The sequence below is a fragment of the Equus przewalskii genome, chromosome 26 (assembly GCF_037783145.1).
Source record: "Equus przewalskii isolate Varuska chromosome 26, EquPr2, whole genome shotgun sequence".
Taxonomy (NCBI): Eukaryota; Metazoa; Chordata; class Mammalia; order Perissodactyla; family Equidae; genus Equus; species Equus przewalskii.
In genome coordinates this window covers 338,351-365,303 of record NC_091856.1, presented here as the reverse complement: position 1 = coordinate 365,303, position 26,953 = coordinate 338,351, and the positions used below count along the sequence as shown (strand labels likewise).

The 26,953-nt window shown below is 49.2% G+C and overlaps 1 protein-coding gene across 5 annotated transcripts; it reads right to left on the bottom strand.

The window, feature by feature from the left end:
* Positions 1–1,555: 1,555 nt before the first annotated feature.
* Positions 1,556–26,187, bottom strand: PHF24 (PHD finger protein 24). 5 transcript variants are annotated; one of them, XM_070595564.1, is made up of 10 exons: positions 25,990–26,127; positions 20,867–21,111; positions 17,703–17,876; positions 12,605–12,986; positions 11,514–11,699; positions 7,998–8,076; positions 7,494–7,699; positions 6,988–7,148; positions 6,608–6,703; positions 1,556–6,280 (listed from the first exon to the last, which is right to left on the bottom strand). In XM_070595564.1, exons 4-10 carry the CDS (start codon positions 12,980–12,982, stop codon positions 6,184–6,186), a joined length of 1,203 nt encoding a protein of 400 aa, XP_070451665.1. In that variant the 5' UTR covers positions 12,983–12,986; positions 17,703–17,876; positions 20,867–21,111; positions 25,990–26,127; the 3' UTR covers positions 1,556–6,183. The 5 variants fall into 5 exon arrangements, with proteins under 5 accessions (XP_070451665.1, XP_070451666.1, XP_070451664.1 ...); XM_070595565.1 differs by lacking the exon at positions 20,867–21,111 and having other exon boundaries at positions 25,990–26,145; XM_070595563.1 differs by lacking the exon at positions 17,703–17,876 and having other exon boundaries at positions 25,990–26,110.
* Positions 26,188–26,953: the final 766 nt, after the last annotated feature.

The window sequence follows — 26,953 nt, the reverse complement described above, 5'->3', positions numbered from 1 at the left end:
CTTGCTGCTCACTCAGTGACTAACAGTGTATAAAACTCTTTCCTCTTACCAAACTCATTCTGTACTCACTCAACTATCAGCCCAGGAGGCAGACAGGACAAAAATCTGTTTTCCAGACTTTTACAGATAAGGAAACTGAGGTCCAGCAAGGTCAAACTTCAAGCAACCCTTTGGGGTGGGGTGAGAGAGAGAAGACTAATTACTCCATGTTTAGAAAATTTAGCAGCCGCTGCTTCCTTTTGGGGAATGACTTTTCCCCAGACATAAAGAGGAGTGCATTTGAGCCAAAGCAGGACAGGGCTGTGGGAGTTTGTGTGGAACCAAGGCTCCAGCCAGCCCTGGGAACAAGTGGCAGTTGGTAGAGTCCTAGGAGGGTTTAAAGTCAGGACTGCTGGACTGAGGGCGGGGAAACCTGGATATCATTAAGGTTCACAGAGGCCAAGCTTTTACGCCTCTTTTCCTGTCCAATGCTCGGCTTAAGTGAGCCTAGACACAAGAAGGAACCTGTAGGATGTCATTAAACTGTCTCGAAGCCTGACGGACCTCCGTGGAAAACGCCAGGGAGGAGAGGTATGGGAGCCCTGTGAGTGAGTGGGGTGAGTTGCGCAGGTGGTGATAAATGCAGTGACATGGCTACAGGCCTGGCTGCCTGTGTATGTCTGTTCCCTGGGGGTGGAATGGGGAGGTGCTAGGCTACATAGCAGCTGTTTTTCTTGCGGTGTACTTTGACTGGCAGCACAGTAGTGGTTAAGAACATGAGCATTGAAGTCAGACTACCTGGCTCCCCTGCTGCCTAGCTGTGTGACTGTGTAAACTTGAAAACTCTCAGCCTCTCTGTTCCTCACTTTTCTCATCTGTAACGCAAGTCTCATAGTGTTGTTTTGAAGATTATTTACACAAAGCACTTGTTGTTTGTATTTGCGATTCCTATGGTTTGGAGGTAGATTTGCCTCTGATCCAGTCTAGGCATGCTTTCCTGCCCGCAGGTACTGGCTCTGTTCTTACCAGATACAACGGAGGAATGGGGATTCCACAGTCCTCCAAAAGCTTCCCCAGACCTTAGGTTTTGATAGGGTTTACCCAACCCTATCGTATCACATTAAAACAATTTGCAAAAATGAGGAGGAAACTCTCAGACCAAGGAGGGCCCAAAAGACCAGGAGAAACACAGTCCATTAGCTCCCCTACTTTGTAGCTCAGCAGGAACCGGGAAAAGTGTCTGAAACAGGCCCTTGGTGGAGAGAGGGGGCAATCCATAGCAGACAGGCTTGGAAGCCTTACTTCTTCCTCAGTTTCTTCAAAAATTCTGGCTCCTCTCTTCAGTGCCCCCATTTCCCCTCTATGCTGTGGTGGAGCCCCTGCCTCCTCCAACCCCCACCCATTGCTTGATTCTTGGGAAGGTTAGCACTAGGAAAGCTCTAGAAAGAGAGCCAAAGTATTCTTCCTGGAGGTCAAATACTCTTGTCTTAGACTCAGACTCAGGAATTGGCCAATGATAGGAAACCACACAGAAACTCAGCAGGTGCCCCAAACAACAGGAAACAGGCAGTTGAAGTAACATCACAATCTGTTTATTATGATTTCCACTGTACCCAGCGCCTTCTGGAGTGAAGGCTGAGCCATGGGGAGGAACATGCAGCTGTAGTGATGGGAAGACAGGGCTTGGGGATGTTCCCCTCAGCTTACTGTCAAGTTACCTTCTGCAGAAAAGCACATAGGAAGGGCAGGAGGGACTAGACGGCACTGGACCCTCTACTGTTACTTGAGTGCTCTCAGGCTTCCCCCAAACCTGTTTTGGGCTAGGAGACAGATCTTAGGCCATCTGTTAAAGGAGGCTAAGCTTGGAGGTCTTTGTTTACCATGGATATGGAAAGGCCTTGCTACTTATACCCTGATGCTCTTATCTGTGGTCATGCCAACCCATGCTATTCAAACTGGAATGTAATTGGGTTTCTAGGCGCTGGCCCAGACCAGATCTGACACCTTCTCTGTAACTTGGATCACTGGGGCATGTGGCCAAGAGGGAAGGTTTTCCTTGATGCTAGTTGGGTCTAGTGGAAATTCTATAACCTGTTTCTTTCAAGTTTGTCAAAAGCAGTGGTAGCGGGAAAGCAACAGCAGGGAAACTGTCCAGTTCTATGCGACTCCAGGACTGAGCTGTTGGGAATGGGCATCAAGCATTAACATCCTCCGCTCAAGAAGATCTCTGTTGTCTGGGCTGCAACCAGGGCCCCAGAGAGACATCCTGGGCAAATTCTAACTAAGTGGCATGGAGAAAGTAGCAATTTTATTCCACTGTAAATAGAGGAATAAAAGGGGTTATGGTTACAGTTGCTGCCAGGATGTCCTGAAATTCTGGCATTAAGGTCATTCTGCCTTTTAGTGCCAAGTATACATCTGCCTTTACTCTGCTGGTTTGGAGGATCACTACAGCCTGCTACCAATCCTGCCTGGAGGTTACTTTGGACTCTCTGGTGGTCCTGGCTGCCCTGGGGCCCTGCCAGACAGCTTCTGCCCAGCTTCCCTCTTGGCTTTAGGGCTTTCTGGCACTACTCTTACTGAAGCCATGAGACCTGCAACAGTCAACGGTTGAGGTTGTGCTTTGGGCTAAGAGGCCTATGCACAATCCTGGGCTCAGCCCCCAGTGAGGGGCCCTCTTCCCAGGCAGTTTGATTTTGCACTTCCCATATTGGATAGGAATGAGGGGAGCCCCAGATGTAGCCACTCGAAAAGGCCAGGGTGACATTCCCTAGAGAACACCGGGGCAAGAAAGGCCAGTGTCTGTCCTGTAGCCCCAGTTACTCGGGCTGAGGGCAGGAAGAAGCATTGTGCTCATGGCTTCGGCCATGGCTGTCCTCAAAGGAAGAGGAGCACTTGAGAATGGGTCAATACCTAGGCACAAGGGAACCACTCCATCACTGGGATCCAAAGGGGCGAGTGCTCAAAAGTGCAGAGCCTGCATCTGTTGGGGAAGGCTGGTTGTGGGAGAGGCAGTCATGCAGCAGACCTGCAGAAGTTACACGGCCATAGCCGCTGCCTCAGCTGACCCTCCGTCTCTGCAGCTCCACTGTGTCATCCAGATGCCCTGTCTTTAAATCTGAGCATAGGAAAGGGGACTGCTGGGTGAAAAACAGGCTTAGGGCATGTGGTCTTCAGAGAAGCACATATGTAACTCCAGCCTCCCTTGGCTGGGAGGTGGGGTGGGTAGTACTGGGGAAAAGCATTGATCTCAATTTTGGGCAGCCAAGAAAAAAAGACTGAAACATTTTCTCATATCCTTATCAGAGCCAGACACTAATTTTTGCACTTGGCATAATTTCAGACAGTCACAGTGATGGAAGAGCTTGAGAAAGAAAGGGAACAGGCTTCACTAGGTTTATAAAAGTTTGAATGTCTCCACACATACTGCAAAGGGGCTCCAGGAATGAGGACACTGCAAAGGAAAAGCCTGGACAAGGGGCTGGGGAGGGGCTTCTGTAACTCTTGACTGGTGGAACAATGGAGACTCTCCTTTGGTAAAAAGCTAGATGCCTACACAGAAGAGGCTGGTTGCTTCGCTGTGCTTTTCTGCTTCCTAGGACTCCGGTGGACTGGGAATGCTACCCTTTCCTGGGAGCAGTGTCCCCTGGGCCCTCTGAAGCACGCCCCAACCAAGGAAGCTTGCTGTCGTGGAATAGGGAGAGGGGTCATCCCAAGTAGGCCTGATCCTGTTGTGGAAGAACTCTGGGGCCTGCTTTGCCAGGCCCTGGGATATAGCTGGCCTGACCTGGCTCATGGTCTTTCTCTTACTCACAGAAAGCTAGAAGCTGCAGCTCCAGAGAGGTAGGCATCACCTTGATCTGTGAAGGATCAGGGAATAAGGTGAACTCCCAGTCCCTGCGACTAATGACAAGGCAGGAGAAAAAAAGTTGTTCAGCTGTCAAAGTACAGAGCTTGTCTCTACTGAAAATGCCCAGTTTATGAGATCAAACAGCCCAAGGCCATGGGCATAGAAGGCGATTTGCCAGGAGAGCAGGCAAGAGCCCCTGTGCTACTGTGCTTTAATCTTCTCAGCGCACAGTCCCAGGCCCCGCTGCCTCAGACACAGTCCTTGGGCCTGAGCCACGTGCTTTCTCCTTTTTTTTTTTTTTGGTTGGACTGAATAATGGCCCGGTCTACTGATCAGTCTTGGGAGTACAGCCAAGTAGTATTTACAAAAAGCTGTGGGTTTTGAAATGTTCAGGGCCATATACATGAACCCAGATTCACCTTGTCTGCTTCATTTCAGTCCTAAATAATCCAACCCCAGAAGCTTCTCACTCTGTTTCTAGGTTGGGCAGTTTCTGCAGGATGAGACCATATAGTGCTTTTACCATGCCCCTGGTAGCAGCTGCCCTCTTTCCTCTGAGCATCTCAACACTGAGCACTATGCTGCCGCTTCTGCAAGCATCCAATTTAGTACAAGTGCCTTGGGCAATAGGGATATGTTAGCTTCTGCGTGACTGAGCCAACCCTGTCAAATAACTCTTGGCAGTCAGATCTGGCTAAACCTAAGTCATCAGGTTGGAAACAGAAACCTGACCCCCAGGGCCAGGGCTGGCCCACAACATGCACTGACTTGAGAACTTGATGAGAACTTAGGAAGGACAGCTGGGGCTTGGAGGTCTGGCTTGGTGGCCTTGTGGCAGCCTCTGCCTGCCCCCTAAGTCCTCTCATGCCAGGCCCAGGCCCTAGGCTGGTGGGGAAGGACATGTAGTGAGCAGTGGAGAGCAGCAGCAACTCAGGCCATATCTCAGTGACAGGGAGAAGGGAAAGCCTCCTCCTTCCCTGAGGTTTTGCTGAGACTTTCTCTGCTCAAGAGAGATGCAAAGCCTCTTCTTAGCTCCAGCCTCTTATCCTCATTGTCAGGGTGGCTGAAAGGAGTCCCTGCTCAGGGCTTCTGTGGAGCTGCTCTTTCTTGGGCCGTGGAAGAGGCTGGCTCTGCTCTCCATACAACAGCACACTTTTCTGGCTGTGGTTGACTTGAGCTGGAAGGATGGAAAAACATGAGCTGTCTCCTCCCCTCTTCCATCCAGACCTTGTCCTCGTTGGAGCTCAGGCTTGGGGTCTCTGTGGTAGCTGACGTGGGTGAAGCATCTAACACAGAGGGCTGTGGCTCCTGTCATACTTGTTCCATTCAGGCCCCCTGGGCTCTGGGCCATGAACTCCCATCTGAAAAACAGGGGCCAGGATGGCTCACCTTGGTTTGTGACTGTTCTGCTAAAGACATCTGGAGTTAAATAACCTGGCTGAGAGGTTCCTAGAATGCTGGGTCCCTGGGAGAGGCTGCCTCTCCCTGTTCTGATTAGGACTCCACAGACTAGTTGCCTTCTCTGTCACCAGGAATTGCAATTTAAGTAATGGACTGTGGGGCCGGCCCCATGGCCAAGTGGTTAAGTTCGCACGCTCTGCTTCGGCAGCCCAGGGCTTCGCCGGTTCAGGTGCTGGGTGTGGACATGGCACTGCTCATCAGGCCACACTGAGGTGGCATCCCTCAGGAAAAAAAAAGATTGGCAATAGTTGTTAGCTCAGGTGCCAATCTTTAAAAAAAAAAAAGGACTGAAGTGCGCTGGTAGTTTTCAACCATTTTCCCACCCCAACAGAGCTAAGGACACAGCATACACCCACCAGAACAGCAGCTCACCACAGGAGGGGTTTTCAGTAGATGAGAACATGTGAGTCTGACACGCCCCCTTAAGAATCACCTGGCCAGAGACTTATCTATTAGAAATCAGAACTGGCCAATAAAAGGGGTAAGTAGAGACCCCTTATTTATACCAGGGGCTTCACAAAGGAACTGTGGTCCTTTTTCAACCAAAAAGAACCAGGCCACTGAAGGTATGGACAGTTAGGCATGTGTGTACGTGTGCGTGCACGCATATATGTGTACAGTGGCAGGTTCAGTCTGTGATGCGAGGGCAGTGGGGTGGTCCAGGAAGTGGATGCAGCCACAGCACTCAGCAGGGCTTCTCCCTGTGGCAGTGCATTTACTGCCTCTGTTGTGAGTGGAATGGTGATTTCAGTGCCATAAAGCTTAGTGACAAACTGAGATGCAGGCAGTGCTCCATCCCCTTAAGTTTCAGTACCAGAGGGTGGTCAGGGAAAGGGGGAAAGGAAAGGAGGGAGAGAACGCCACTGTCCCCAAACTGAGCTTCTTGCTCCATGCTATCCTGGGGGTTTCAGATGAATGGCTGCGCTGTTGGGGCGAGCAGCCAAGATGTAGACGACATTCTCCTGCAGAAAGGTAGGCCAGTCCACAAATCTGGAGGGGAAGCAAAGAACAGGTTTATGAGGCTGGTTGCAGAGCCAGGAGGCTCATGAGGCCTGGTCCCAGGGGCAGCATGGCTTGAGCTGGGCAAAACTCAGGGAAGCCCTGGCTTGTGCTTGACATAGTTCTATCTGACTGTGCTTCCAAGCTCACAGACCAGCAGGCTGACCCTATGGATCTGGAGTCAAACATGCATTCTCGGAGGCTGGTTTCTGGGGTGGGCACTTGCTGTTTTGAGGTGGCAGTGGGTAATGCTCTCCTCTTACTTGTGTGTGTTGAGGATTTGTGGGTGCAGACAGCAGGTGAGGAGGTCCCACTCACCTGGACTCATGGTCTGTGGGCAGGAGGACCTTGTCCTGACTCTTTCTGCTGCTCCTGGTTGGGCTGCTGTCTGCTATGGGACCCACATGACTGATGCTGTTGGGCACAAGGACATGTGGTTAGGAGTGGGATGGTGAAAGGCCTGGTCTCCCCAAACTCTGGTGAACCCATGGCTCTGGAGGTGCATGTCCAGGCCTTCTGACGTGGAGCGACAGTTTGGAGTAGAGGCCGCCCTATGCCTTGGCCAATAGGAGTCACAAACGAGGATCCTCTCCTGGCTGTTGGCAGGAGAAACAGGGACGTACCTTTCATACCAAGGGCTATTTGGCATGGGAGGAGGAGGGTACGTGAGTTGGGGCAGGGATTGGCAGGGAGCAGACCTGACACTGCAGGAAGGAGCCTCTGCAAGGCGTTTGCAGAACCAAGAGTGCTGGGCGCGGCGGCACTCAGCCTCACTGACAGTGCCCCCGCTGCTGCATGCTAGGAAGGTGGCTCGGGCTCGCTCCCGCTCCTTGACTGTCAGAAGCCTTAACAGAGAGTTCTGGAGAAGAAGAAACAAGCTAAGATCTTGGAGGTGAAAATATTTTGTAAACTGTCAAGCCAATAGAATCTGACCTCCATTACCACCTCTGCAACCTCCCTTTGAAGCCGCCCAGAGCCTTTCTGGTAGCACTAACATTTGCAGTGGGGTCCAGTGCAAATCAATCTTCCCTGGGCACTCTCCCAGCCTCTGCACTGGATCACCTGTCACTGGACAGAACCTGAGCCCTGTCCTGGTACTGGTCCCTGCTGAGATAGTACCCAGTGCTTCCCCAACCTACCTGGCATGCTTCCCAGGTCTGTGCCACCCATTATCCCATGGACATTCACCCCAGCTGGCTCTTACCTGGGGACGCAACTGCTGCAGAAGTAGGAGGGACTCATGGGACAAGAAGTCAGGCCACTCTATGTGTCCTCGATGTTCAGGGTCCAGGGCTGCAAACTGGCGGGCTGCCTGCTCCTCTTGCTCCTCGCTCAGAGCCCGGTCACTGTCCCCCCGCTTCGCTGCTTGGTGGTGATAGCGCAGAAAGTCCTCCAGGGTCAGGGAGCAATCTGTGGGGAGGCGCCCCATGCTAGCCATGCCCACCCTTTCCTCAGCCTCAGGGGTACCTCCAACTCACCTCTAGGATACCCTTCAGAGCCCCTACATCCTCAGCTCTTGGTGAGTCTTTGTCTCTTGTAGCCAGAATAACTCAGGCTGTGGCTGGGGGTGGATGCCCCTGCTGGCCAACAGCTTGGGAACAGGGACCCATTTATTGCCTACACCCCAAATTCCAGAATACTCCTTCCATGGTTCATCTTAGACAGTATGAAGGAGAAATCTGCCTGGCCCCTCTGAGTCCAGCCTTACCAGGGATGACTTTACACTGCTGAAAGGTCTCTGTGAGGCTATACATTTCCTCGTCAGTTAGCAGCAAGTTGAGGTTGTCCTGAAAGTAAGGAAGAGCTGAGTCAGTGGCCATATAGGCCAGTTGGAAAGAAAGGCCAAGGATCAAGAGGGATGGAAATGGTATTTCAACTGAAAGGCAATTCTGGGATCACCTAATCCCAGACTCTCATTCACAATCAAGGAGACTGAGGCCCCAGAAAGGTGAAAGGACTTGCTCAGAGTTGCCCAACTCTGGGGCAGAATTTTCCCCAGAACCCAGGTATCTTTACTCCAGCTCTGAATCCCTTTTACTAAAGTAGTGGTTTATAAATTATTCTCTGAGATACCCTGGGGATTCCTTGGAAATGCCCTAGGAAGCTGCTGCAACGGAGAAGGGGGCTGGTAAGCAGGCGGGGTTGTGAATCCCTAACTCTATCAACCAGAGTGGCTCCATCTTTATCCATTCTACATATTTGGCTCCTGTGTTAGACTGGGCTCAAAGAGTATTTTAGTTAAAAAAAAAAAGATTTAATTCTAACTCTGCTCCTAGTGCGTTGTATCATTTTAAATAACTCCAGAATGGTTCTGAAAGAGATGCCATCATGACAAAATTCCTAAAACCAAATGAGTTTTTTGTGGTGCCATAAAAGTTTTAATTCCAAAAGAGGACTGAGATGTTATTTTGTTAACATTAATTTACAGTCTTTAAACTGTCAAAGATTCTTTCTAGTAGTTTATTTTTTCCCCTAAAATACCAGCAAAAAACAAGAGCAGACATTTCATGAATATTAATTTGTGGATTTCATAAAGAACTCAAAGTATTCTTTCAATAAATACTTATTAAGGATCTAGTATATGCTGGGCACAACAGTGCGTAACACTGTGAGATGTTCAGTGTGGCTGGAGTGTAGAGTATGTGTGGGGGAGGGTAGGAAGGAATGATAAGACAAGGCAGGGAGGTAGGCAGAACCATGAGTGTGAAGGCCTCAAATGCCCTTTATTGAACCCCTCAAATTGGGCCTTTATTCTGAGGGCAAAGGGGAGTCACTGAAGGGTTTTAAGTGCAGAGTGCCATAGTCAGAGAAGGGATTAGAGAGGCAGAGCCTGGAGGCATGGAGAGCAGTTAGATGGTTATTGCATAGTACTAGTAAGAAAAGATGAGTGGCTATACCAAGACATGAGTGGCGATGAGGGGAGAGATTTGAGATATTAGGAGGTAGAATCAATAGGATCTGTTGACTTACTGGATGTGAGGGATGAGGGAGAGAAATTGGGATTGGCAACTGGGGGGGCAGGGGTGGTATTACTATTCACAGAGATAAGGAATGGAGGGAGAACAGATTTTGGGAGAAAGATGAGTTCATTCTGGGGCATGCTGAGTGTGAAGTACCTGTGAGACATCAAGATGGATATAAGTCCAAGAGACAGAGGAAATTTAGGTCTGGACACACAGAACTGAGAGTCATTAGTATTTATTTGGTGGCTGTAGCCACTGGAGTGGATGAAATTACCCAGAGAGAGCGTGTACAGTGAGAAAAGAAGAGCGTTAATAAGAGAACCCTGAAAAACACCAGCATTTAGGACTGGGACAACAAAGTAAGAGCGCTTAGAAAGAAAAATCGGAGAGGGCAGTAGAAAGAGAATCAGTAGAAAGGTCTGGAAGTTAAGAAAAGAGAATTGCACAATGTAGGAAGTAATGTTAATAGTGATTATGCACGTATGAGAGGAATTTATTGATTTTTCTATTTTCTATAGTTTCCATATTTTGTGTAATAATTCTCATAAAAATACTCAAGCTCTAAAAAAAAACAAGGGGGCAATAAGTAATTGCCAAATACATCAGAGAGGTCAAGTAAGAAGATGCCTGAGAAAAGGTCACAGAACTTGACAATTAAGTCACTGGTGACCTTAGGAAGAGCCAGTTTAGCAGAAGGATGGATGCAGATGTCAAATTACAGGGGGTTGAGAAGCCACAAGGAGATGATGAAGTCCTTTCAAGAAACCTGGCTGTGAAGGGAAGGAAAGAAAGGGGAGGAGCTTAGAAGAAGCCTTTGTAAAATATCAGGTACAGAGTGGTGTTAAAGATGGTAGGACTGTGACAGAAAGCCAAGAAGGGAGCTGTGTATTCCTGGGGGTTAAGAAGGAGACACCTTCAACCCACTCCCACATCAGCAGAACACTGTAAAGCACAACACTGCAAAGCAGAGTTGCAGTAAATGAAAAGGCTGGCATTTGGAGGGGTGGTGACCAGAGAAGAAGCTCGGGAGAGCAGGGTGTGTTGTGGCATACTCTAGCTGGGGAAATGGTGTTTAAGTGGCTAGAAATAACTGTTCTCTACTTCTTCTTATGGACAAGCCATAGATAAAGTGTTATTTGTTAGAAAGTGGCATATCTTTGCTTTCTTCTAGGCAGTAGGAAGATGAGGGGATCAGCAGATGCTCTTTAGTCTGAAATCAGTGAATAATCAAGATATTTGCAGGACAACAGATCAATAAAGCAAGACTTGAACTCTATTCAGGAACGCTGAGAAATGGACATGAATCTGGCTTTCTGTCTTCTACTAAAAGTTGGAAGGCATTTTGGAGGCTGGCCCCATGGCCAATGGTTAAGTTTGTGCACTCCGCTTTGGTGGCCCGGGGCTTCGCTGGTTCGGATCCTGGGCGCAGACATGGCACCATTCCTCAGGCCATGCTGTGGTGTCCCACACAGCACAACCAGAGGCACTTACCACTAGAATACACAACTATGTACTGGGTGGCTTTGGGGAGAAAAAAAAAAGAAGATTGGCAACAGCTGTTAGCTCAGGCGCCAAACTTAAAAAAAAAATTGGAAAGCATTTATATATAATTTGCAAAGTTCTGAATCAACTGACCTCTATTTAATTCACAAAGTCATCACTTCAGAGATGAAAAACAAATGCTCCTAAGAGTCAGGTGGTAGGCCCAGTGAGGATGTCAGGACCAAGCAGTTTTCCTGTGACAGAATCTACCCCTGTTGGAAGCAAGCTGATTAGGATGTCAGATTGGTTTTTCAGATGAGTACAATGAATGACGACTAGATACTAATTATTAGAGAAAGCACTGCTCCAAGCAGAATTACTTTTGAATAATTGGCCTCATCTTATCCATTCAGTCCTCTAGCTCAGTGGTTCTCAACTGGGGATGACTTTGCTCCCCTAGGACACATTTGGCTGTGTCTGGAGACATTTTTGGTTGTCACAACCAGGGAAGGGTGCTACTGGCATCTAGTAGGGAAAAGGCCAGGGATACTGCTAAACATCCTACAATGCATACAGCCCCCACAACAAAGAATTATTGTGCCCCAAATGTCAATAGTACTGAGATAGAGAAAGCCTGTCCTAGCCCTAGGACTTGTATCTACTACTGGAAAACTCTTTAGGTCACTGCCCAGAAACCAGTGTTCTACAATTGGGCCTCCAGGAAAGGCACCAAGTCCCCCATGGTGCAGCAGCCCGCCATCCCTGCAGTGCAGGCTCACACAGTAGTGGCAGCTCCAGCCTGTTTCCGTGCGGGCCATCTCGGTCACCTCCGCTGCACTGTCTCCCTGGATGTAGCCCATGCGGCGCAGGCAGCCATCGTGGAAAACCCTGGTGCAGACCCTGCATGGGAAGAGGCTCTCGGCCGTCCAGACCTCACAGACATCACACATCTCATCGTTGACAACCTGGGGAAAGATGGCAGGAACGAACAGGGATGTGTAAGCACGGGCAGCAAGATCCTATGGCCACTGAGTACAGAGCTACCAACATAGGCCTGGATCTCCCTGGGGCAGCCTAGAGGAAGAGCTCCAATTGAAGCCAGTGTTAAGGCAATAGAGCTTTCTCTCTGGAGGACAAGAACCAGTACGCTCTTCCAGCTGCTCAGGCCTCTGTGACCATGTTTTTGAACAGGGATGCTACTAGCCTTTTTGGAAAGAATAATCTGTTGTGAGAGACTGTTCCATACCCTGAAGGACATTTAGCATCCTGGTTTTCTTGGCACCAAATACCAGTAGCAACTCCTGGTTATTGTGACCTTCACTAACTCCATGCCCCTTCAAATTTCCAAATGCCTCCTACAGGGGTAGTACTATCCCCTGTGTGGGTGGGTTGGCAGAAGACCCGCCCTGGTGTCATTCCCTATCACCCACTGCCTCAAGTCTTTCACTAAGACTAATCCAGGATGGGGCCGGCCCCATGGCCGAGTGGTTAAGTTCGCGCGCTCCACTTTGGCTTCGGCAGCCCAGGGTTTTGCTGGTTCGGATCTTGGGTGCGGTTGTGGTACTGCTCGTCAGGCCACAGTGAGGTGGCATCCCACGTGCCACAAGCAGAAGGACCCACAATTAAAAATATGCAACTATGTACTGGGGGGATTTGGGGAGAAAAAGCAGGAAAAAAAAAAGATTGGCAACAGTTGTTAGCTCAGGTGCTAATCATTAAAAAAAAAAGTAATTCAAATTCAAAGATTGTTCTGGACTCAGTTCCATCTTTCTGATTTTGAGTCTCACTTCAACAATACCCAGAACTCCCTGTTCTGCTCCCTGATCATAACGTCTAAGACTTGAGGATTCTGCCGTAACTGGACACTCACAGGCTCTCTGGGCTCCAAGTGGATCTCTGGAGGCTTGTCATCATCCAGCTTCCGGGTGGGGCGGATGAAGGCAGGGGGTGTGAAACGACTGGTCCTGTCAAACTCCTCAGGCTCCACTCCACGCCCATCTCGGAGCCTCTCCCAGGCAGCACGGTTGACACTGCTCTCTTCTTGGAGCACTGGGGTGCTTGCCTCTGCTTCTTTCTCCTCCTGTACCTCCTGGACGGAGCCCTCTACAGTGCCACAGCGGGACCCTGGAAGCTCACCTGTGTGTCGGATGGAAGACCTGTCTCGCAGCCCATCCTTGAAGGCAGACACAGCCAGGCTCACCTTCTGCACCTGCTCCACTGTCTGCCGCTTGGACATCAACACCCCCATGGCTCTGTGGACAAAAAGCAGGGGGGCCCAGACTCAGCCAATTGTGGAGCATACTGGGCCAATCAGTTTCAACCATTCACCTAAGTGGTAAGTGCTATTAAATATTAAATAGTTGCTCCCTCTTCTGCAACTCAGTAGCATGGCAGAAAGAGCACTTGTTAAGGAGTCAGAAGACCTTGATTCTACTTTTGACTGGCCCTGTAACTTTGATTTTCCCATCTATGAAATGAGGGCTATCTGCCCAGCGTACTTCACAGGGCTGTCATGAAGATAACATTAGAAAATGGGCTTGATAGTGCTTAGTAAACTGGAAAGCACTCTACAATGTGAAATGGTATCTCTGTCTTCTTTCCTGTCCTAAAGTCAATTAGTCCAGGGGTCCAGGCCTCTACCACTTTGAGATAGCTGGAGACTTCAGTGCCCAAGTCTCTCCTCTGCCCCAAAAGATGACCCAAGGCTTAAAGCAAGACTGCAGCAACACATTTCAGACTTCTGATTGAAGGAAAGCTCCTCCAGTAAGTGCTGTGCACAATCCATCCAGGGATAACCCATATCAAATACCTACTTTTTTTTTTTTTGCAGGGAAGGATTCAACCTGAGCTAACATCTGTTGCCAATCTTCCTCTTTTTTTTTCCCTCCCCAAAACCCCAGTGCATGGCTGTATATCATAGTTGTAAGTCCTTCTAGTTCTTCTATGTGAGCTGCCACCACAGCACGGCAACTGACAGACAGGTGGTGTGGTTCTGTGACCAGGAAGTGAACCTGCATTGTCAAAGTGGGGAGAATGCTGAACTTTAACTTTTAGACCATTGGGGCTGGTTCTCAAATACCTAGTTTTTGAGGGGCTGGGCTGGTGGCATAGTGGTTAAGTTCGTGTGCTTTGCTTCGGCAGCCTGGGATTCATGGGTTTAGATGCTGGGCACGGACCTAGCACTGCGTGTCAAGACATGCTGTGGCAGTGTCCCACATAAAATAGAGGAAGATTGGCACAGATGTTAGCTCAGCGACAATCTTCCTCACACTCACACACACACACACACACAAAATACAAAAAACTCCAAAACCTACTTTTTGAGTCAGAGTGAATGAACTGCTATTTTTAGAGGACTCCTGAATTAGGCAGTCAGGAAACTCTACCACCCTATCCATGTGGACAAGATCAAAAACATTTCTTTGCCCCCTCTAAATAGTAGCTATGCCTCTTCATGGGTCTGTCTATCACAGACAACTGGCCCATTACAAGCTCTGAAGTGCTTCTCACACTTCTAAGGCTTCGCTAATGTCACTTCCACATTTTCTGCTTTCTTTTTCAACTGCTCAAGAAAAGTCCATATCCTTTACAGGTTAAAAAGTAACATTATCCCTGCACTTCCTTTGCAGTACCAAGGCACAACATTGGAAAGGGAGGGCATGACAGGGCACATTGCAACGCTGGTCTGCTATTTCCTAGCTGAAGGGTCTTGGTGGAATTCAGCTGAGAATACTTGTTCTAAAGTAAAGTGGAGCAGAGAGTTCATTTTAGCTTTGCTCTCAATCCATTATAATCAAGGCTTATTGAACAGCACTATGTGCAAGGCACTGACTACTCATCATAGGAAATAGAAGCCAGGAGGACAGAGTCTCATCACTCGAGCTATGTAATGTCAGAACTCAGAGAATAGTAGGACAAAGTGCTGGAGGTGCCTAAAGGAAGTGACACCACACTACTGGGAGTCAAAGTGGACCGTGAAGGACAAGTTGGAAGTTATCCTTTGTTTGGGGGAAAAGGTGACAGAGGGTAGGAGGAGAGGTTAGGGCCAATTAGAAGGCTACTATAATATTCCAGCCAAGAGGTAGAGGGTTTGAACTGAAATGATGGCAGCAGGAATGATACTGAGTCTATTCGATACCATGGAAATAGAATTAGAGAAATTTAGGAACAAATTGATAACTGATTGTACCAAGGGAAAGGGAGAGAGGACAGTTTTATATTTATAGTCATTTGCTGCATAAAGACATTTCAGTCAACAATGGACTGCATATATGATGGTTGTCCCACATGATTAGTGCCATATACTCTAGGTTTGTAGTAGGCTATACCACCTAGGTTTGTATAAGTATACTCTATGATGTTTGCACAATGACAAAATTGCCTAATGATGCATTTTTCAGAACGTGTACCTGTTGTTAAGTGACATACGACTGTATTTATTTCCCAGCGTTATAACTGACATCTAACATTGTATAAGTTTATGGTGTACAATGTGAAGATTTGATACACATATATATTACGAAATGCTTACACAATAAGGTTAGTTAGCACATCCCTCACCTTACATAATTACCATTTTGTTGTTGTTGTTATGGTGAGAACATTAAAGCCCTGTTGTCATAGCAACTTTCAAGTATACAGTACCGTATTGCTAACTATGGTCACCATGCTGTACCTTAGATCCCCAGAATGTATTCATCTTATAACTGACCGTTTGTACCCTCTGACCAACATCTCCCCACTTTCCCCACCCCTCAGCCCCTGGGAACCATCATACTAACTCTGTTTCTGTAAGTTCGATGTTTTTAGATTCCACACATAAGTGAAATCATACGGTATTTCATTCAGTCTTTCTCTCACTTATCGAGAGGGCAGTTTTAAGTCGACTAACTAGAAGAATGGTAATGCCGTTTACAGAAATTGGGAAATAAGAAAGAGGGACAATGAAACCGGGTTTTGCACATGTTGAATTAAAGATGTCCCTGGGACGTTCAGGCATTCTGTTTTCCCCTGCTTAAAACTTTTCAAAGGCTTTCTAAGCTTTCAGGATAAAGCCCTCCACATCAGCCTGTTTACCGCAGCCTGTCACACCCTGTTGGCCTGGGCTCCCTCCTTTTTGCTCTGTTCCAACCACTCTGGCCTTCTTTCAGTCTTTGTGTGCCCTGCTCCCACTATTTGGGGGACCTCTGAACATTCCTTCCCACCGGATTAGTGCCTATTCATCTGTCAGAGCTCAGCTCAAGGACTGGGTCCTTGGGGAAGTCACTGCTGACGTCCCAGTCCAACTTGGCTCTTCTGCTCAGCGCATTTACCTTCGTTATTACATATTCGATAGGATGATTATCTGATCAATGTCAGTTTCCTCTATGAGATCGTTTTTACCCTGCACAGTGCCTGTCTCCACTGCCTAGCACTGTGTCTGGAAGAGAACAGGCACTTAACAAACATTTCCCAATTAATTGTGAAGTAGTCTTTTTGATTTTTTAATAAAGCCTTAATACACATAATATCTGATGACAGTCACATCTTCTTTCCAGAAACAACTCCTGTATGCACTACTGTGGTGCAAATTCCTACACCGCCTGGGTGCATGCCCTGCCATCAATTGTTGCCAAAGAAACCCAATCCATATTTTTGAGTTTAAAAAATGACTATAAGAAAAGAAAGATCTCCTCTCCTCATTTGTAAAATTAAAGTATATGACTAAGGAATATTTACTTTGAATAAGTAACTTTAAGGAGTGGTAGCAAAGGAGATTTATTGAGGAAAGGTTTATTGATCAAATTCAGGAAACTGTTTACGGTATTTATACCCCAGTGGACAATTAATAATAAATTGTGATTAAATAGTCATTTTTATCCCTGATTGCAAACAAATATTGGACAAGGGGGAATGGTTAAATTATGGTACAATAGAAGACCAAACAATATGAAAAACACAGAGGTAGAAGTCTATTTATTGATGTGGAAAGATGTTCAAAATATATGAACATGTAAATGAAGAAAGCAAGTCACAAAAATGCTCATGTTATGACCTAATTTTTGTAAGAAAGAATGCATGTATATTTTTTCCATCTTTTTGTTGACCTTTATTTTCTAACTTTTTTACATTGCACATTAATTACATAATTAAAAATCCTAGGGTTGGCAACCTGGTGACTTGCTTTAGTTCTGGATCTGCTGTGACCTGGAACATGTTGCTTTGCCACTTTGGGTGTCAGTTCCCTATGTGTTAATGAGTGTGCCTGGAGCATGTAGTCTAAGCATTCAGAATGCTCATTTAGAATGCTCTTTTCATATTCTTTTAAAAGTCCATGTGACCTAATGAGGGTATGCAGCCTGGGTCGGGGTGGGGCTCGGGGTAGAGAGGACACCCCTAGAGCTTTTGCTGAGGCTGTGGACCCAGGAGTTCTTGAAGAGGCTGGGCCTGTAGTCCCCAGAGGCTGCCCACATGCCTCCAGAGCACCAGCTGTGCTCTATGGTTAGGTGGGAAAACAAGTCCACAACTTAACAGTGAGAAGAACCGGCACACCAAGAGGGAGAACGCAAACCCGACACACAATGCTTCATTGCCCACCTTCCTCACGATCAATTACTATTTCCAAGGCCACAGCGTTTTCCTCAGAAACCTTCCATAGTACGTTTTTCAAAGTTTTTGACTGTGACCCATAGTAAGAAATAGAGTTTACAGTGTGACCCTGTACACACAGCTATAAATATGTGTTCATAGATCTATAACTGAACCCAATGTTTTGGGAAACAATTCTACTTTTACTACAAGTGATGCTCCCTGGTATTTCCTATCCTCTCTCTCCTGTTTCATTAGAACAGTCCTGACAGTGACGCTCTCAAATGATTTCAGGACTTTCTAGTGGGTCTGGACCTGCAATTTGAAAAACACAGGCTTAGGATCATTTTACATTTTTGGTTAGAGAACTGCATTTTGTCTTTTGACTTAAAGATGGTTACCTCTAAAAGACAAGGACAGCATTGTGGGGTATAAGGTAAGCTTTCTCCTTGACTGGAGTGATGCAAGAACAGAATTCTCAAGCTTCTCTTAGAGTCTGTGTGGTTGGAAGGTCTAGCAGAGATGGACAGCTACTAATATACCTTTCTCTATACGAGAGGCTGATCCTCTTTGACCTGTGGGCATATGTAAGAAAATATTTAGTGGAGCATTCTTTTACAGTGATAAAAGGTAGAAATAATCCCCCCCCCAAAAAGTAGAATTATTGAATAACTAGTGATACATTCATGCTATAAAAATAAAAATAAAAAAAAACTTTTAGTCCAATAGGACCACAAAGATCAGAGCAATAATTCTCATCAGGTGGATCCTGGGGCAAGTCGGGGTATGTGTCAGAACTCCAGGAGGAGAGAAGTAGTAGATTGGAAAAGCATATCAATTATGATACATATTTACATTTGGAAAGCAAATATCAAAAGCCATCACCTTTGTTTTGGTAACACAGACTACAAAACAGCATAGCTTGATAGTATTCTCCTGGTTCCTAGAGATATACAGAATGTGCTAGCTCTCCAAATAGGTGGGGCACTCCTATCCCAGAATTTGTATTAGAAGTTTTAGGGAGCAATCATAAGACATCTGCGTTTATCAGCAAGGAGGCATGGGTTGGAAAAAAAAGTTGAGGAACACTTATTTGGAGACCTGGAATAACCATACGAAATTCACTTTTTCAAGAAAGATTCATTGAGGGAAAATCAACGGTATGCATTTGGTTCTTACTGTTTTTTTCAGATGATGGAGTAAGAGTCCTGAACAAAGGCCAGTCAATTAGGAGGGTTACTCTGTAAGGGAACTGACTCATTAGTAGTGTATCAGCAAAGTAACCATAGGCATCCCAAAACACACTGTAGTCCTGCCACAACCATTAGTCTCTGCAAGGATAACAAGAATCACTGTTAAGCTATCTCAGTTGTTAGTCGTGTCACTGCAACGGTTTTGGGAGTTTATCTTTAAAGGAAGTTCAGTGAAGACTGAAGATGACATCCACCAGCAAAACAAAGAAACACAAACAAATAAAACCACTTTCCAGTCCTGACTGCAGGATCTTGGAGTATTGCTATTCCTTTTACTTGAGATGGTTCAATTTTCTGGAGCACTTTATGCCCATAAGGGCAGAAAATGTAGAGAAGAACCATTAAAAAGAAACTATCAAAATCCGAAGAAGACCCCAAGTCATTTTAAATCAACATGGCTTTAATTTTGAGATAAACTGTGAGGACACAACAGAATTAGCCTTCAAGAGTAAGGCTAAAACCATTAATGCTCAATGGAGAGGATCAAACCTGGATACAAAAGACAGCTTGATTAAAAGCAAGTGTGCTGAAATATCCAGAATGTGCACCTGGGGTGTTTGAGAAAGTAACAAAACCAGCTCTAATTTCTAGAGAAACAAGTGGTAGTGATTAGCCATGGGTAAAAACAAGTGCCTGGTGAGAAAAACCTGGCCTCTCCTGTGCTGGGAGAATTCCCAGGAAGAAGAGTGAGTTAAAAGGAAATCAAGATGCAAAGATCCCACAAACAATACCTAACGACTACTTCTTTGGCTGGTGGGTGGAATTGGGGTTTTCTCCCTCTCTAACAAGGATGAAGGAGGGATAAAAAGACATTGTCCCAAGAATGATGTGACTGTCAGAGAATTTGTGGCATCTAGGGAAAACTTGGAAAAAACCCTCAGAGGGCAGGAGCAGGTGGTGGTGAATAACAGAGGGACAAGCAGGTAGAATAGGGCCATGTGACTATATGATCTGGAGGAAATGAAAAGATGACAGCCTGAATCTTTCTTCGGGTAAGAGAAGCCTGTCTAGATGTGTTTGTCAGGCAGAACGACATATGTGGCCAGCCTGGAATGTGTGTGTGGAAGACACACCCATTCTCTGCAGAGAACATGCTCACAACGCAGTGCGATTATTATAAGGGCAAAGCTGTGGGAGTAAGGGGAGGGGGGTTGCTCCACAGCAGCAGTTGCTGGAGAAATAAGGAAGTGGGAAGGTGGCTAGGGAACCTCTTCCCAAGCTCTCTATAAAGATTCACAGCTGCGACGAGCACGGGGGCACCCCTCCTAATAGGCAGGAGTCTCCTCATTCGGCATGCTAAAGGTAAAGTACATTTACTTGCTTTCATCTGATTCTTGATGTGCGAATGGCAGCTGTTTCAAAAAGGCTCCAAAGCAACTGAAAGTGATTGCTTGGAGGTTATGAGGGCTTCCCTAGGCAGGAACAAGGCAAAGAAAACCTCCAAGTTGGGGGACAGAGGAAAACAACCGGAGAGTGGGTTGGGCAGGTGGAAAAAGGAATTTCACTGAGATCAAGAGGAAGAAAAATCTAGATGGTTCCCACTGCCTCCCACACAGCATGTGTTCTATAAACCTTTGTTGAATGAATGTTGCAGAGTGACTGGGCAACATAAAAGGTTTATTTGAGGCCGTGGTTTCAGTACTCTTTCTTCCTCAAAGTTGGCCAGGGACTGATCGGACCAAATCTTCAGAATTCATTTCTAGAAACTACACAGTCACCAGCTCATCTCATCACATCTACTCTGCTTCCCTGAGGTGGACACTGACTGGTAATTCAGGGCCAGCAGGGGCTAGAACAGGTAAGCACACAGCAGCTACAGGTGATTTCTGTGACCACAGGGGAGAGCTACAGAATTCTGGAATTTAGCCAGTTTCCACAACCACAATGATAAGAAAAGAGAGACTAATGTTACCAAAGTCAACGTCCCGTGCATTTTTGATATGTCCTGGGGCACTGCGGCCTGGCCCACAGGAGGGCGGCTGCCCCAAGGGCATGTGTAGGAAGCTTGAAAATGTCTCCTCCCTCCTGGGATTGGGCTGGAGAAACTGAGCACAAGCAGCATCTGCACATAAGGGTGAAAAATTTCAAGGTGGTTGACAATTGGCTCCACGAGGCACCTGCCTGAAAGACTGTCTGAGAGCCTCAGGGAAAGCCACATACCTAATGAAGGTGACCGGCCACAAGCGTATGGAAAACCAGCAGAACCAGGGTGTAAAAAATGCAGAATGCACAGCATAGACCCTAAGCTCACTGCGCCCATCAACATCCATTTCGAGACTTGAAACAAAAACCCTCAAAAAGAGACTCCTTACCCTCTGCTGGTCTTTGAGAAATTCAAGCCGGAAATGGTCTAGCTGTTCTCCAGGGCCTGGGTGTCCTTCAAGACTCCAGTTCCACACCGCAGTGCTCGTGGAGCCTGTTCCCCGTCAGTTCCGTTGTCTGGCCGTAGCCCACAGACTCCTTTTCGCTTTTATGTCTACAGACCCTGAAGGGGTCTACCTGGTGCCTCCCTGTCTTCCTCCATTCTCCCATTTATCCAGCACAGCAGCACCGGCTTCTGTCAGCCCAGAAAGACATAGTCACCCCAACTGCACAGAGCTCTTCTGGGGTTTCCAAGGAGCAGAAGGGCTACTAAAGACTGAGGAAAACCGTCTTCCCGGAGTCAGCTCAAGAGATTGAGGCGTGAGGAAGGTGCTGCTGTTGTTTAATATTTCCTGGAAGCTCACGAAGCTCAAATCTACATGAAGACAAAACTATGGTCTGATCTTTAGCCTCAGAGGCCCTGGGATGAGTCTTCATGAAAAGCTACAGCGCCGACTTCCCACAGAAGCAGAGCGATGGTTAAGGAACATCACACCACCAGTGATCAGCTGGTGTGATCGCACTGAGCAAGCAGAGCTTTTCAGCAAGATGGAGAAGCGCCCCTGTTCTCTGCTCTGGGCCCCGGAAGCGCCGATTCAGTCCCATTTGATGCAGCTATTACACTGTAACCGTCTCGACTTGACTTGTTTGTTGATTGTACAAATATTTGCTGAATGCGGGCTACTGTGTAAAGGCACAAATCAGGCACTGAATAACTGCTGGTAGAATGAACAAACGGAACCTCACTCAGCCTGTGAGAATGCAGTGTGAGTATGTGTATGCGTAGGGGGCATAAGTGTAGGATTAAAAAAAAAAAGGTGTTGCTTGAGCTAAATTTTGAAATATGAGTGGGAGTTACCCCAGTGGATAAGGAAAAAAAAAAGGCATCCAGGCAGAGGTAAAAGCACATGCCAAGGCATCGAGCCTTCTGGGGACTCCGTCGTGGCTTAGGGAGTATGAAGCCAGCCGGGTGCTGGGTAGAAACAGGCAGGGAAACCTGTTTTCACATAAGAATCAGCCCAAGGAATCAGTGTGAGATGGATGCTAAAAATATTTGTTTAGAAGGGAATATGTATTTGGATTTCGGGGGAGGGGAGAACCCCCAGAGAATTGGATTTTCTGAGGCCAGGTAGCAGGACAGCCCTGAGAAGTCCGAGGGCTGACCAGCAAGTACACTGCTTGGCCTTTGGACCAACAGGAAACGCCCCTCCACAGCCTAAGAGCTGGGAGGTGGTGACTGTAGTGGATCCCTGGGGCTTTCCCCTGGGAGACCCGTAAACCTGATTCTGTTTAGTGCCCTCCAGAGGATTCTGACTCCTAGCAACCCTGTGGACAGCAGAGCGGAACCCTGCCTGGATTTGTGCACCATCCTCTCACCTTCCGCTACTGCTGCTATTCACAGGGTTTTCATGGCCAAGTCTTTTGGAGGTGGCTGACCCAGTCCTTCTTCCTAGTCTGTCTTAATCTGGAAGCTCTGCTGAAACCTGCCCACAGTGAGTGACCCTGCTGGCATCGGAAATCCCAGTGGCATAGCTTTCAGCATCACAATAACACACAGCCTCCCAAGTATGACAACCTACAGACAAGGGGTGTGGTTCCCTGACCGGAAGCTAATCCGGGCTGTGGCGGTGAGAGTGCCAAGCCAACCTACACACTGTTGTTTTAGTGAGAAGACCCCAGTAAGATGAAACATTTCTCAAAACTAAATAGAGATCACGTATGTAAAAGGACTTTCTACACTGTCACGTGACATCCAAATATAAGGTACTGTTATTACTATCATAGGAAGCCAGGAGTGTGGCCAGTTCACTCGAAGCATATGGGCAAAAACAATTTTGGCAGGGCAACGGCAGGGGGACTGAGAATGTGGCTGCCCGAAGCAGCACAGGACAGCAGTTGCGTTTCAGTGATGCCTGGAAAGAGGCACACTCTACACTGATCCCTGTAGATACTCTGTAAAGCTGTAGTTTTCCCCTTTCTTTTCTTACTCTTTATAGTAAATGATTAGAGAAATGCAGACTGATTCTATGTGAACTCCTCAAGGGCAAGGGCCCTCATATTTACCTAGCATAGCACCTGGCAAGTAGGCAGCACTTAGTAAACGTATGTGGGTCCCTGAGGCGACTGCCAAAAAGGGAGGAAGGATTGAGGGCGATGTTAAAATGGAAAAAATAACCACGTCTCCAGCCGGACACTGATGTCTTGGTTTCTTGGCCCAAAGCTGGTAAGCAAGTCGTGTCAGAAGTTGGTCATTAAGATTGAGGGGTGGAGTGGATAATGATATCCCCATGAGAAAAGAGTAAGTCACTTTGGGAAATGAAGATAGCAGAAACCAAGAGCTCTGCTGGAGAAGAGCATGGGGGGTGGAAGATAACAGATTCTGCAGCTAAAGAGAAAGGAAACTATTTGCATAAATATGATCCTCTTAGGAACAGGTGTACTGGAAAAAAATACAGGGAGTGTGGCAAATGGGCCAGGGAAGGTCCTACCATTTATGTTCCAGGAAAAGGAACCACTGTCAAAAACACGGCAAAAGCAGGGGGAAGAAAAGCCTAAGAACATGGTCAGAGAAGACGTGGAAGATTAAAGGCTGAAAAACCCACACACATTTTTGTATACTCTAGTGAAACTAGGTGAGCCATCTCTGCCCTTTTATCTCCCTTTGGAGGGAGTGTCGTTGTTGTTTTGAGGAGATTAAGGCCACCTGGTGACATCCTTCACATCCATCCTGAGTGATTTGATTTGCACTTATATTGTGATTAGGGGAGAGTTAATATTCTTAGGATTTTTGTAATCTTAATGTTTACCCAATGCTAGACATCAAGGAGGCGATATCCAAGGTCTAATATTTAGGGAGCACCTGGAGCCATCTAGCAGTTTTTCCAGGGTCACGAGTGGGTGTGACACCAAGAGCCCTCAGTGAAAAGACCAGTTTAGGAATAAAATCCCAATGGCAAATCTCTGAATTGCAGCAAAGATCATATTTGCAGCCTTACTCCTTCTGGTTTTCTTTAAAAAAAAAAAATACATATATATATATCCCTGTTTATGTTAGTGTGTTAGGCTGATGAGAGGGGTTTGAACTGAAAGGGGACTATAAACAGCTCTGTAATAGGGAGGTGCTTAACCTATTTACACCTTCTCGGAATTTACTCCACTGTGCTGTGCATGAGGTGCCACACGCATGCTTCAGGCCACCATGGAGTTAAAAAGAAGAGCTAGCAAGTGGTAAAGCAGGTTCTTGTGTTTTCTCACCAGCCTGATCTCTCTTCTGTGTAAGCCCAGGAGCCCAAGGAAGCCACTTCTACTAACGGAGGATGTCACTAGGTTTGGCAGTGTGGAAGGGAGGCAGGGGAACAGGGAAGCTCTCCCAGAATGGCTCTGTGGTGAATTTCATCGCTTAGCTCCCTCACCACTCCATTTTTGGACAAGAAACCAGAGTCTATCCTTGGGCCCCAATTTGTGCCCATGGGAATGGGGTGGAATGAAGGGTTACCACAGCTGAGGGGACGAGATGAGGGTGCATTACTGTGTCAGGCGCACACCTTTGTGCTCCCCAGACAACAGACTCCCAATAAGCCTTCCTTGGCTCCGCACCTTTCCCGCTCTCCTCCTCCTCGTTCAGAAGCACTGCTGGGCAAAAGCGTCCTGGGTGGTGTCTGTGGACCAGTGTCTGCTGGTGCACATAGTCAGACCGCCACAAAGACACTGTGCGTCTTGCTTCCTCAGTGATCCTGTGTCTCCTTCCTCTTTCTCACGGATTCTGTCTCAGAACACCCCATCCTCTCAAGGGTCCCTTTAGTTCTCCAGAGCACGTCCTGTCAGAGAGAACACCCAGAGGCCTCTCCGAGGCCCAGTTAAGTCCAGAGCCACCCGGAGGCATCGTCACAGGGGGGCTGCCAGTGGAGGAAGCCACACTCCGAAATCGGGGGATTCAGTGGAAACCAGTTCCTGCAGCAGTTTCGTCCCTAAACTGTCCTCATCCGCCTATTTAATCACCACATTTCCTCAGCACATACTATTGCAAAGCCCTGTGCTTGGGATCTCAGTGCGACTTATTAACAAACGTACACTCTTGCTTCTGCCTCTCCTTGACACTTTTTCCCCAAAAATCTTCCAAACACAGATTTCATGGCTCCAGGCTGCTAAACCTCTCAGAGTCTCAAGCCTGATGTTCAAAAGGGGATAAAGTCCTGAGGCTGCTGTGAGGATGGCATGAGATGTTCCACACCCCGGCACGGGACCCGGCCCACCGCGCGCAGTCACCCTACCTACCCTTCCCTGCTCCCGAGGACTTTCCCGACAGGACCTGCCCGTCACTACTCCGCCTGCTCTCGCCGCCGTCCTCCGGAAGGTCAGGCCCGGGCTCAGCCTCCTTCCCTCCCTCAGAGGCCTCATGGGCCTCCCCGTGCGCTGGGCTCTCACGCCAGCTCCTGCCTCCGCTGAAACCCAGCTTGGGGCCAACGGGCCACCACGGAGGATCAGCATCCTAACAGAGGGGGCGACGCACAAGGGCAGCAGCCCACAGGGCCGCCGCCTCTCGACCACGCTGGAGGGACGCGGTCAGGGCGCGCTGAGCCCCGAGAGAGGTCAAGGCCAAGCAAGTCCTCCGGGCGCTGGGAAGCTACTCCCGGCCGGACCCCAGGGCAGGGTCCTCTCCTCCGGGCAGAGCTTCCCTCCCGGCGGCCCCAGGGCACGGTCTCCCCCACGCAGGCGCCCGCGGCTGCCCTCTGCTCCCGAGCGGCTGTCCACCCAGCCCGCCCCGAGACGCGCCGCTTCCCGGAGGGGCTCCGACGGCCTCTCCAGGGACCGGGCGCTGCCCGCTCGGCCTCCGCCAGCGCGGGGAGCGGGCGCCCCGAGAGTGTCCGCTCACACGGGGTCTGCCGGGGCCGGCCGCCCCCGCCTCCGGGACTCTCCGGGGCAGAGGCGGTCACCCTCGGGGTCCCTCCGCTCGCACACCGACCCCTGGGGGCGGCGCCACCCCACGCCTCAGAGCCCCCGGAGCGCTGTCCGCTGCCCGCAGGCCGGCCCCCCGGGGTGCCCGCCGGGGCCCCGCCGCCCCGCCCCCGCTTACCGGGCCCGTCAGGCTGCGGGACGCGCTCCCGGGCTGGCGGCCTCCACCCCCGCGGGCCCCGCGCCGCTCCGGTCCGCTCGGAAGCCGGCACGCCGGGCTGAGGGAGGTGGCTGCGCGGGCGGAGCCGCGGGCTGAGGCGGCGCGCGCCCCGAGCGCGCCCACCGTCCCGCCCCGCCGCGCGACTCCGCGCATGCGCCCGCGCCCGCCGCCCGCCGCGCGCCCCCGCACCCGCCCTCCGGCGCCTCGAGGCGCGGCGCTGGCGCCGCAGGCGCGAGGGCGCAGGAGTGAGGCGCTGAGGGGCCCGGCGGGCGGCGGGTGGCGGCGACGCGCGGCGCTCGGCGTGCCCGGGGAGGGGGCCTGAGCCCCGCGGGGCCGCGGCCGGCTCTGCCTCTGCCCGAGCCCGCTGCCCGCGCCGGCCCCGGCCCCCGAGCGGGCGTCCGGGCGCTGCCCTTCGCGCTGCCCCCCGCGGGCTGTGCGGACGCGCCTCGCAGAGGCCTGGGCTGGCCCGGCGCGGCCGGCGCTGCTCCCTGCGGCTGTGGCCTCGCGGCTCCCGCGGCGAGGCGGCCCTGGACGGGAGCCCTGTGCTCGGCCGCTGCCCTCGGCCGTCGAGCAGCCAGGCCGGGCGCCGCGCTGCGGCCTCTGCGGAGGGCGGGACGGGAGAGGCGGCAGAGCGGCCGGCGATCCGTGCGGGGGAGGCGCTGCGGGGCCGCCACGCGCCCAGAGCCCTTTCTGTGCGGGAATTGCGCTCGCGGTTTGACGTGGCTTCGTTTGCTGGTGCGTCCCGTCGCCGTGCCGCGAACACGGTCCGCGCCGTCGCTTTTTAAATTTTTTTTGTTGAGTTGGTAATAGTTTACATCAATGTCAGATTTCAGTTGTACGTTATTTCTTGACTGTCACCACATAAGTGCTCCCCTTCACCCCCTGTGCCCACCATCCCCTACCCCCCAACGCCCTTCCCCTGGCA

Bases quoted from the DNA above. Each gene is read 5' to 3' on its own strand.
- PHF24 (XM_070595562.1), bottom strand. From the start codon at position 12,982: ATGGGGGTGTTGATGTCCAAGCGGCAGACAGTGGAGCAGGTGCAGAAG. The intron at 11,700-12,604 runs GTGAGTGTCCAG...ATCTTTCCCCAG, and splicing joins ACTTGGAGCCCAGAGAGCCT to GTTGTCAACGATGAGATGTG. The intron at 6,281-6,607 runs GTGAGTGGGACC...CTTCCCCTCCAG, and splicing joins CCCACAGACCATGAGTCCAG to ATTTGTGGACTGGCCTACCT.